We start from the raw sequence: 12,003 nt of genomic DNA, 5'->3' as shown, positions 1-12,003 counted from the left end.
GTACCTCCTTCTCTTACCGCTCTCTTAGTGACAAATTAAGATAGGGTGTAACTAAAAGCCTTCTTACTTAGCTAAGACGTACTTAGGTCCAAAAACAGGACCTTCAGGTGTAACTGAAACACTTCTTAATTTACCTTTGTTGCCTCTTTACTAAAGGTGGTCCTACCCTCTCTTTACACTCTCTTATTGTATAAAATCACATTGGAAATGGCTGCATTGCTCCTCCATCTCCATCAACACAACCAAAACATCCCAAGACGTTTGCTGAGAGACAGAAACAATCCTCTTGATTACTTCAGTGATGAAGCTATTATCTCAAGTTATCGCCTTGACAGACAGACCATATTTGAATTATGTAATGATTTGAATATGGAACTATCAAGAGCGACAATGAGAAATCGTGCTCTTCCAGTTTCACTGCAGGTGATGATAGCTCTCAGGTACTATGCCAGTGGAAGTTACATGTCGGTCATTGGTGATGCTCATGGAGTGAGCAAAATGGCAGTGTCTCGCGCAGTGAAAACACTTTCATTCACACTTGCACGTCAAAATCAACAATATATAAGGTTCCCATTGGATTTTCAACGTCAAGGTCAAATAAAAAGAGGATTTTTTGTAATAAGAAGATTTCCAAATGTCCTTGGGGCTGTTGATGGGTCACTTATACCGATATCTACGCCGACAGAGGATGAACATTTGTATGTGTGCAGAAAGGGCTTTCATGCCTTGAACATTCAGGGAGTATGTGATGCAGATCATTTGTTTTTAAACATTGTAGCTAAATGGCCTGGTGCAACACATGATGCTCACATATGGAACAATTGTGGTATGAGTGCAGCTTTTGAAGCAGGGACCATAGCAGGAGGTTGGTTACTTGGAGACAGTGGTTATGGGCTTAAACCGTGGCTGCTTACCCCTAAACAGAATCCTCAAACACATGGAGACAGGCGTTACAATGCATCTCACCGTAGCACCCGCTGTGTTATTGAACGCACATTTGGAATATGGAAGATGAGATTCAGATGTCTTCATAAAGGTCTTGTGTTGTCGCCCAAGAAAGCTTGCAATGTCATCCTTGCAAACAGCAGTGCTGCATAACATATGCATTAGAAAGCGTATTCCTCTGCCTGAGGATGACGATGAAGAGGAGGATGACCCAGATGATGATGATCATGACAGAGTTGATGATATTTCGGGTACTAGAGTGAGAGATCAACTGATCGAGCAGGTGTTCTCTAATGCCTAAACATTGTGACAAAACTGCAAAACTTTTAAGACAAAAAGTTTATTTCAAAATCAACAGTTGTATTAAAGTAACATATTGAGCATTGTTGCGAGATACAATAATGTAATCAAAATTGGCACCGTTTTCAATAAAAACACTTTTCACGTTTAAGCAATCTAAAATAATGGTAATTATTTACAAGATGATGTTGTTATTATCACCTGAAAGAGGATTCCTATAAATTGCAAAATAACTAGATATTTCTGTTAGAGACTCCACTTCAGTCTTGACAAAAAAATGGTGTATGATTTTACAAATGATCTTTTCTTGAACTAAACATAATTTCTTATAATTGGAGAAAACAAAATAGATCAAATAAAGTTTAATATGCTCCTTTTACAATTTTAAATTGCTTTGGTGATGGTAATGATAACATCATTTTTTTGTTAGAAGTTAAAACATGGAATTGGTCAAGTCTGTTTAAATGAGTGTAATTAATTGTCCAAAAACCAGTAAATAATCCTGGTCATCACCAATTGATATTACCTTTAACAACATATATAATTTCAGCTAAAATCATAACACACAATTAAGTGGATTTTACTATGTATCTATATATGCTGAAATCAAGTAATTAAAACTTTTCATATTATCAATAATTCCTATACATAAAACATCAAGAAATATTGCACTACCAATGCAAAATGAAAAAAAGATCCTAAAATTTGAATGATTGAAATTTTGTTTACATGTCCTTCACTTAATCAGCTGATCTCAAAAGAACACATACTTCTTCAAAAAACTCTACTTGAGTTAGAAAAGTATTTTGAGAAACCATTATTCTCTCAGTGTCACATCCAAGCATGTAATAGGAATTGCGTGAGGATAGCAAGTCAGGTGAACAAGTTGAACATGGTGAAATAACTTGAGTTGAGCAGTTTGAATCACAGTCTTTCTCATAGACCAACATATCTTTGTCCTCTAACATGTTGCTTTTGTTGCAGAGCATCTCGTAGTACCATCTGAGATTAAGGCCATAATACAAAGGATCATTTGCACATTTCTGCTGCAACCTGTAAACATTCAATAAATACAACTCTAAGAAAAAGTCCATTTTTTGTTGTATAGCTAGCAGTGACTTTGAGACATTTGAAAATATCTGCAAACTGATAATATGATCATATGTCCACAGTTAACATATGTAAGGTTTCATCAAAACCTTAAAATAAAAACAACTTAGTCAATAATATTCTGGATAACATTACCATACCAATAAAAACAAACATACACATTTTTTTCCACAAATCTATCAAGATGTATCTGATATATATTGTCAGTCAAAACAGTGAAAAAGTTGTGACCTTTTATTATAATTATATTTTATTGCAAGACCTTGGTACTCCTTACCTGATTTTCCATGACTAAATATTTGCAAATGTACATGTGTATTCATCTGTTGGCACATGTACGTATGGGAATGTTGACGTAGGGTTCTGCGAATGCCTTGAACTAGTGGGATGAAACTCTTTTAATACCATTAAAATTTCAGTTTCAATATTTAGACGTTGTTTCTCAATATCAAGCCTGTCACGTTCAATAGTTAGACGGGTTTCCTCAACAGCTAGCTTTCTGTTTTCCACCTGATAAATGTCATGAGTACTCGGCATAGAATTATCTGGCAGTGGAACAGTAACTCTCTTTCTTTTCTTCACGGAGAAGCATGAAAGTGAAGTTTCATTGCAAACTTCTGACGGTCTTGACCTGCTACAAGAAGGCCTAGGAGTCAGTTTGTTTTGCGTTGACTTGCCACAAGTTGGTGACACTGCAATCGACGTTGTATTATCCTCCTCATCATCATGTACATGTATTTGTACACTGTCATTGGACTCAAGCTCATCAAGGTCTTCATCACACTCCAGAGACCTAGAAAAATATCAAAACAGTCTGTTAAAGTATAGTTGTTTCTTTTGGAAAAAATTAGCCGTTTTCTCGTCCACGTTTAAGTCCATGTTTAAGTATCAAGATATATTCTAATTTGTTACATTTTAACACAAAATTTATTCAAAGCATAATATTTATAAAAAAAAAATGCAATTGTCTAAATCACACTAGAAAGGTGTGTTATATCGTAGCTAATCCTATGAAAGCAAGTTGTAAATGTAATTTTAAAAAGTGATACATATCAATGGGTATATATGTATGACAGTACATTGTACACAAAAATCAGTATTTTGAATTGTTCAGGTCTCTGGAGTATGGAATTGAAGTCTTTGATGTCATTTTTAGATAGTGTAAAAGTTTCATTTATATTGTTTTGACCTACTTGATCGTATTGAAGATTTTGTCATTATATATGACGTGGTGAGAGTGTATGATGTATGGGCAGTTTATTGGTTATTTTCTCTAAATGTCAACAACAAGATATTGCTACTTTAATAAAAGCAAAATAAAATGACTCGTAATTACCTGATATTTCGGTTCGATTGTGAATCAGTGTTAACGAAAGTGTCTCCAAAATCGGCCTCTATTCCATACACACATGTTGTGCCCAGTATACCGAGGACCCTTTCCTCCATTACAGACAGCGACACGTCGTCATCATCATCATGGGGCGGGCCACCTCCAGTTTTTTTTCTTTCTCTGGTGGCTTTTGCTTGCTTCCCCTTCACAACAGAGCTCCAATCCTGCCACTTTTTCTTTACGTCTTCATCCGACCTCTGTGTAGAGCTTTCCGCGCTTACTTCAGCAGCTATTGTTTTCCAAATTTTCTTTTTCCGATCATTAGTTACTGTATCTGAGAATTTCCCCATTAGAATGTCTCTGTTTGCTGACACACCTTTTAACAACACCTCTAATTCATTCGTAGTAAAATTTGGTTTCCTTTTTCGAGTCATTTTACATGCCATCCTGTCACTCCGTTTGCAGTGCGCGCCTTGTCACAAAAACAGTGTAGGTGTTAAACATATACTTATCAACAAACATTGAAATGCCGTGTATTACAAACGCAACAAAGACGCTGTGGTGCAAGTAGTCGTCGATGCGGAAAGCGGTGAAGGGAATTTTCCGGAAAAAATCCCGCTCTTAACCTCATGTGAATCGATGTTCTTAAGAATGGTTTACGCTACGAAAAGCTACTTACGAATAGCTTTCAGTTACACTCTTACCAGAATCTTTGTGTCACCTTAAACCATCCTGAAATACTTACTTAAGAATGATATTTCAGTTACAGGCCCCAGAATAGCAAAGTAAGACAATAGTTATTTTAGGACGCGTAGTAGATATCGTCGATCTTGGCAAAGAGTGTAAGGTCGTACGAGTTATCTCCCTTCCTGAGACTTTACGTAGCATTACCTTCACATGCATCTATGATATTGTTATGTAAACTGAAGATATTTTCTCTTGTTGAGGTATCACATGACATCTATCACTGGTTCCATTCTACAAAGTAGATCGTGGTTTTTCCTGGTCGGCGACATTACCTGTGATAGAGAGTACCTGTCTAGTATTTACATTTAAAAAGAAAAATTACTAAGTTCGTGTTGTTGTACATCAACAGATTTAATTAGTAAGAAGGTTGTATTAATTATATATATCATTAACAAATGTTTGTTAAAATGATTTGTTTTTATGCTGGAAACGAAATACACAAGCCGCACATCCTGTATTCATTGTTTTCTTGTCTTTGATACAACTACATTGCACGTAAGACAGAGACCTATGTAGTAATTTTAGGTCTCTGCGTCAAACAATATTTATTTTTGGACGCACAGTAGATATATATTGAGAGAGAAAACGAATGGAAACTTTTTTTCATCCTCAAATTTCTTCTATGCTAGTGCTATTTTCAAGTACCAGTTAATTACTGCAGATTTAAAATATACACAAAAAATCGCTATCATTAGCCTATCGTGTATGTGGGTCTAAAAATTTCCATAGATCCTTTCATTATAAGTTTGTTATTAAGTAATATAATCATTATGCATCTATGTGTCATCAATCTAATACACATACCGAATTGAAATGTACAAGTAATTTTGTTATCAAAATATATTTTTAACAACTTTTGTCTATATAGTTTATATTAATAAAAAAAAATCTGTAATATGATTTTTAACTAATGATCATTATCTCTTTCCTAGGTTTCTCATGAATATTGTGATCTACTTATTTTCATCAATAATTAAGACTAATTACCAAGTGACAACTGCCATCCTTAACGTTCGTCTGCTAGAAAAATCCGCGAAATAACACCATTCGAAAAGTCCTCGAATTCGATTGTTCGGATTTGATTTCCGTTTATCCATTGTAATATGAAAAACCCTGAGAGTTTCGAGAGAAATAGCGAATGTGAAGGTCGGTTTATAAATCTGAAAATAACGAACCAATCAGCGTCGAGATAACAGCTTCTCACCCAGCGGAAAACATGGCGGCTTCAGACATAAATCAGTGATGCGTTAGGCCTATCAACAAAGGCCAGGGGCGAGCAAAAGGGTAATTAGCTCTCTGGACGGAGTCCAGGAGAGCTTACGCAGTCATTCTCATGTTTTTGCCGGAAGTAGAATTATTAAAAGTTTGTGGACAGAGGATGTCAGAAACAGTGGGACTGTCAGAATGGATTTCAAGACACATGATTGGGGTCGACACGAACTAGATTTGACAAGAAATTTGAGTTGTTAAATGATTTCATTTTCGAGTAATCGTCAATTTACGGTGTCATTTTGGACATTCTCGGTGTCATAGGGACATGCCGAACGTTATTCTGAGGAGTTATGAGGCAAAGTTCCTATATCAACCCACTGTGATGTGTATATAACAATGTGCTGCAACACACGTATCCCTGTGACGCTGCAAAAATTTGCTGCTATGCGTGTTACATTATACACATTATGTCGTCTGCTACAGTGTACAGGGTGTCTCGCGAAGTATATGTGTATACGTCCCTGGCAAACACTGATATGGAATATTACTATGTATTTTTGGTAGTTCCAATTGTTTATCTTTTCTCATAATAATAACTTAATTTCTTGAAAGCATGGGAATGGAGCCCTATCTTTAAATCGGCAAAAGTTCCGGCCTATCACAAGGAGACTTGACACGAACACACCGCAGCCTCCCAAAACACACATACGCTAAACAAAATAAACCAAACCAAACCAAACCAGAGCTATTACTTAGAATTTGAAATATGTCCTGTTACCCAGTGTATAGCTATAAATCACTAATACAGGTAACTGTTGACAAATGTGTTTTGGGTATAAAATGTACCATGTGTAAATATGGTAAATATCAGAAAATTTGTGATAATTTAAATCAAATTTGAAGATAATATAGGTTTCTAATTGATTATAGTCATATGCATATATATTGATGATTTGTATTATGTAGTGATACTGTGCAAGCTGAAAGTATGTCGCATTGGTACTATATTGATGACCAATTTTACATGTGACCTTTGGTGACTAATAACTGAATAACATTTCTCTAGTCATATACATCGGAAACAGTGAAATATTATGAGATGAAACAGGAAACAATTCTCTATAAGAGTACAAAATTTCATTTGAAACGATCAATACACAAAGTCAGGAAAATTCATTGAAAAAGTTGAAAATACAGAGAATATATAGCAAAAAAAAAAAAAAAAAAATAAGACTGAAATTGGCAAGGAACTGTATATACAAACAAGCTGGATTTCTAATCAACGTCCAGAGAGCTACGAGGCCCTTGGCCTCTTGTTTTTAGATAGGAATACAGGTACAAGTAAGTTTGTTTCCTGTCTAAGTTTCATCGTTTAGAGACTGGAGTGTTGACTACTCCAATAATATTAGAGGTTTACACGACAGGAAACTTTTGACAGGCGTCATGTAGACTAACATCAGCAAGCCGTTTTAACATTTAATCCCATTTCCTCTTAAGGTAAAATATGCTTCAAATTTATTTCACTTAAGTGAAATACTTTTTACCTTAAGGTTAAAAGACTTTTTTTGCATTATGTTTTATTTCACTTAGGTGAAAAAGAATTTCACTTAAGTGAAATTAATTTTAATCATCTTAAAGGAAAATTTTTTCACTTAAGTGAAATAAAACATAATGCAAATGCTGCTGTTGAGTAAATCGGACACCCACTCTCATGAATCAGATATGGACTAGCCCATCTATTGACCAAGCATTGGGTGTTTAATTTCTGACCAATTCGAGACCTTTTCTCTACTTCATTTGTTGTTAGTAAAAGCAATACTATTTCCCATATGATTTACTTTCACTTATGTTTTATTTCCATTAAATATATGTTTTATTTATTTCCATTATAATACGTGATAAGAATGTGTCAAAGTTTAAGTTTACTCACGCTGTTTCTTAGTTGACAGGTCCAATGGGAGGGTTCATTCCATTATATACATGGGGTGGATAGGAGGACAGAGTGACTTTATGGACATATGGTCAGTTTTATTTACCTTAAGATGAAAAGAATTTCACTTAAGGGACAAGTATTTTGCATTATGTCTGCACATAATTTTTTTTCACTTAAGGGAAATTCTTTTTGTCTTAAGGGATATTAACATTTATTTGCATTATGTTTTATTTCACTTAAGTGAAAAAGAATTTCACTTAAGTGAAATTCTTTTCACCTTAAGGTGAATAAATTATTTGCATTATGTTTTTTTCACTTAAGTGAAATTCTTTTTTCACTTAAGTGAAGAAATATCCCCTTAAGAGGAAATGGGATTAAATGTTAAAACGGCTTGCCATAGATATCCACCAATGTAATCAGGTGGAATAAGACCTCATATACGTATAGGAGTAGAGTGTTGACATGCGGTACTTTAAAAGCTACTCTCTAAGAAACATTTCGTGTTATTCGCTGGACAGATGAGTGTCCTGACTAGATGAAATCTGACTATTTCCCGATGTTTTGTTAAGTCTAGTGATAGTTATATGGCTTCATATATAGTGCATCATATACCAAATTAAAGGAAAAAACATTTGTCTGTCGATTGAGGCCATTACCAGCGGCACATCTTCGACGTTTTGTCTACAATTACAATTTTCCTGAAATTCGGTGGTTTATCTATGCAGATCGAGTTATTGACATTGATTATATATTGGATGTATTGACAGACGAGGCTAGGACCTGTACGCCAACCCGACGTTATGAACAAGCAAATTAACTTACCAACTTTGGACTGGATGTAACTTAAAATGTGCCATGTTAACTGTCGTATGTTTATCATCCTGAACAACAATATTCTGAAAATTATATTTAAATACTGAGAAGTAAAATAACTATACTACATGTATTTTAGACAGTTCGAACTTGTCAAATGAAGAACGTTATATAAAGTAAGATTTTTTTCAGCAAACTTGGGCCATTGAAAGCTCACATCGCCCAGCCCAGTAAAAAAAGACAATACTTAAATTTGATCAACAGGCATGTTTAGGTTATTAGAAAGTATGTATGATCATTTGAGACAGAAAATACATTGATATATGTCACATATTTCAGTGTTAATTCAGTATTTTACATTGCAAATTACAACAAGCATGAGACAGCTGATAGCAACTTTAGGCCCTGACAATTTATAAATAACATTCGATATTGGTATTCATTATGTATGGTAGACTAAGAAATCATCCTTGTATTGTCAAATATGTAGTGTTCACTACTTTAAAGGTGCTACACCTTCGACAGACCATATTTTTTATCAATTAACAACACGAATAGACTCGCATGTATTTATCTTTAACAATAAAAGTTACACACTTAACAATATTACCACCCTTGGAAAGTTTCACCTTCTTATTTATCTTTAAAATTGAAAAAAATAAATAATTATTTGCATCCCGAAGAAATTCCATTTTCGCTCCACCTCCATATTGAATGAGATACTGATTGCGTATGCGCCGAAAACAGAAACACAAACGAGTAGGAACTACATGGCGAAGCGAGGAAGGTAACATGTGCTAGCCTAACATCTCCAGAAAGAAGGAAGCATAAATTACATTATGAAAGAGAACGAAGAAAGGGAAGATTTTAATCGGAGAACAGACAGGTGGAATTATAAACGACAACTAAATCGGAACTCATGTGGAAATAACACAGTTGAGTTTTTATTGGAGAGGCAAGTGTGTAACGTACACGCGTACGTAGTGTAACGTTTGGTCTGTTGTCATCTTTACTGAAAACTGTAAGCATATGATGCGATTGAATCGATGGTTAAGATTTCTATTGTGATATGTAGTGATTGCAGATTCACTATTTATAGTTCATCAGCTTAAACCTGTTGATAAATCACACTTGTATCAATCCAGCGAAATGGGTCCGAAGGGGATAACGCTAAGAAAGCATTTCGGTTCGTGGGCGACAACATGCACAGGATCAGGATTTTTCGCAACGGATAATATTGAAATGTTTGTTTAGTTTTTATTTTCTGCTTGCATTAAAAGCTCCCAATTAAAATTTGTAGTTATGATAGGCAACAGGCAATATATTGTTGTCCCAGCTGAATAAAAATAAGTCCACCATGTGTGTTTTCTTCTGTATGTAAATCTCTCCCAGAATGCACTGCGATCAAGGTCAAGTATATGCAAAGTAGATTATAATGTTCAAAAGTTTGTAGCTTCTTGGCTTCATTACGACAATTTTTGACAGTATAAAATTATTGTTTTTATTTGTAGGTCTTAAATAGGCATATATTAATGGACTGAATTTCATTTGTTGGCAAAAATTTATTGCACTCTGTCGGAGGTGTAGCATCTTTAAGCATTTTGTTTATTTGATTGTGACTGCATGGACATCTCTTTAATTATTGCCACTCCAGGTATTACCTGAAAACCTGTGCTCTCATGCTAGGTAGACAGACCATGCGAGGTGTCCCTTTTGTATTACATATTTTTGTTGTAAAAACACAACTAAACGTTTTTTGCTGAAAGGACACTTGGTGAATTTAAAAATATATATATTTAAATACTTGTATATATAGTGATCATGAACAAATCATTTTGATAAGAATGCTTATCAATTCACAACATAATATGCAAAATAAAAGTATTTGAAAGAAAAATTACTTCTACATTTATCAATCATATATGTATAACCATGTATATTGCATGTGTGTGTACATGTGTTTATACTGATTTATAAAGATTATGAAATACAATATTTGAGAGAATGTAACGTAGATTATGAATACGTACTAGAAAACAAGCCCTTAAAAACCATATATACAATATTATTATAAAATGATGAATATTTTCCTTTTTTGATTTCAGAAGAAAATGTCCCATCAAATGTGAGCAGCTGATTTGCTTAGACAAGCAGCTTAAACTGGTAGTGAGTAGAGTACTCAACTAATCCACCAATGAATTCAGATGATTGTGAAATGTCGGTCCAAGCTGTAGTAAGGAATGTTCCATATGCCAGATCTAGATCAGGAAACAGCTACATGGTACCCAGAGCTACAAAACAATGAGGCCAGTCTGTTACAGGTAAAACAGCAGTTTACTCAGCTGAAAATGCAACACAATTGTGTTAGTGTCAATATTCTTTCCAACAGCAGTAACCTTGGGCAAGCAGTTTACTATATGTATCTTATCCATCCAGAGGGACTTACAGCTTTGCAAATTTGTGCTCAGTGACAAGGTTAATAAAAGTTTTGTATTTAAATGTCCATACATATATCACTCTCAATACTTGAACCAAGGTGAGCTTGTGCCATACTCTGGCGTTTCACGTCTGTCCGTCCGTCAACATTACCTTGTGAACACAATAACTAGAGTAAATATCAACCAAGTTTTATAAAACTTTGTATTCAGCCATACATCAACGAGATCTCATATGAGATTGAAAATGAGAATTTTCAACGGTAACTTATAAAGATATTGCCCATTGGCATAATATTATTATTATTATAACAATCTTTTTGCTCACCTGGCCCATCAACATTTTCTTTAAATTCCTGAATGCCTGGATGGAGTTTTATGAAATTTGGTCTGATGCATTATTTGGTCAAGGAAATTTAACTTAATTTTGTGTGATTGGAGGGTGTGGTTCCCCTGAGGCCAGAGGGGATGGGGCCCAATAGGAGAAATTGAGATAAATCTTTTGAATCACTACTTGTCCTGAACAACTGAATGGATTTGGATGGAAATTGGTGTGGAGCATTATTTGGCAAATGAGATCTAGATCTGATGTTGTACAAATGAAGGATGTGGCACTTTTGGGGCAAAAAAACTTTTAAAATACTCTATCATTTTCAAGAATGACAGGATTTAGTCCACCTGTAGTTTGAACCTTTGATGGGAATTCGAAGAGCAGTTCAAAAGTAGGAAGTTATTGGAAATGTAACTTAAATTAGAGTATTTTGCCATAAATACTGAAATATCCAGGAGAGCAATGTAGGCTCTCTGAGCCTCTTGTTCTACTGCACCACACACAAGAAATGCCCTCAGATGTGGTTGTTTATATATCAATGTTTACTGATAACCAATGTTAACTTCTTTATCCTGTAATGACCCTGGCTGTTAATAGGAATGAGGATGTTAAACAAACCAAACCAAACCTTTATCCTGTAATGACCCTGGCTGTTAATAGGAATGAGGATGTTAACCAAACCAAACCTTTATCCTGTAATATGTAACATATAGGCCCTCAGGGTTTATAGCTGATATATCTAACATACTTGTGTTGTTTGTTGTTGTCCATTTAGTGTGTTGATGAAACGTCCAAAATGGTGTATGAAGAGTGCATGGACCAAAACAGCTATTCCACTATTACAGCT

General features: G+C 34.8%; 2 protein-coding genes and 1 long non-coding RNA gene across 4 annotated transcripts; 2 read left to right on the top strand and 1 right to left on the bottom strand.

Moving 5' to 3' along the window:
• Positions 1-207: 207 nt before the first annotated feature.
• On the top strand, positions 208-1,155 carry LOC117321109 (putative nuclease HARBI1). Its single transcript, XM_033875581.1, has one exon. It carries the CDS (start codon positions 208-210, stop codon positions 1,096-1,098), a length of 891 nt encoding a protein of 296 aa, XP_033731472.1. The 3' UTR covers positions 1,099-1,155.
• Positions 1,156-1,181: 26 nt separating this feature from the next.
• LOC117321112 (myb/SANT-like DNA-binding domain-containing protein 4) lies at positions 1,182-4,458 on the bottom strand. The gene is made up of 3 exons (XM_033875582.1): positions 3,692-4,458; positions 2,633-3,148; positions 1,182-2,298 (listed from the first exon to the last, which is right to left on the bottom strand). The coding sequence occupies exons 1-2, from the start codon at positions 4,129-4,131 to the stop codon at positions 2,647-2,649; spliced, it is 942 nt and encodes a 313-aa protein (XP_033731473.1). The 5' UTR covers positions 4,132-4,458; the 3' UTR covers positions 1,182-2,298; positions 2,633-2,646.
• Positions 4,459-5,538: 1,080 nt separating this feature from the next.
• On the top strand, positions 5,539-12,003 carry LOC117321110. Of its 2 annotated transcripts, none has more exons than XR_004531220.1 (3): positions 5,539-5,716; positions 10,496-10,711; positions 11,932-12,003. It is a non-coding gene; the product is annotated as an uncharacterized LOC117321110 (long non-coding RNA). The 2 variants fall into 2 exon arrangements; XR_004531221.1 differs by lacking the exon at positions 5,539-5,716 and adding an exon at positions 5,944-6,452.

This window comes from Pecten maximus, unplaced genomic scaffold (assembly GCF_902652985.1).
Source record: "Pecten maximus unplaced genomic scaffold, xPecMax1.1, whole genome shotgun sequence".
NCBI lineage: Eukaryota > Metazoa > Mollusca > Bivalvia > Pectinida > Pectinidae > Pecten > Pecten maximus.
The sequence above is the reverse complement of the archived record's forward strand: the minus strand, read 5'-3'. Positions and strand labels throughout refer to the sequence as shown.

Coding starts and splice junctions, on each gene's coding strand:
- LOC117321112 (XM_033875582.1), bottom strand. CDS start 4,131: ATGGCATGTAAAATGACTCGAAAAAGGAAACCAAATTTTACTACGAAT. Junction 3,149..3,691: donor CAATCGAACCGAAATATCAG/GTAATTACGAGT, acceptor ATATTTTTCTAG/GTCTCTGGAGTGTGATGAAG.
- LOC117321109 (XM_033875581.1), top strand. CDS start 208: ATGGCTGCATTGCTCCTCCATCTCCATCAACACAACCAAAACATCCCA.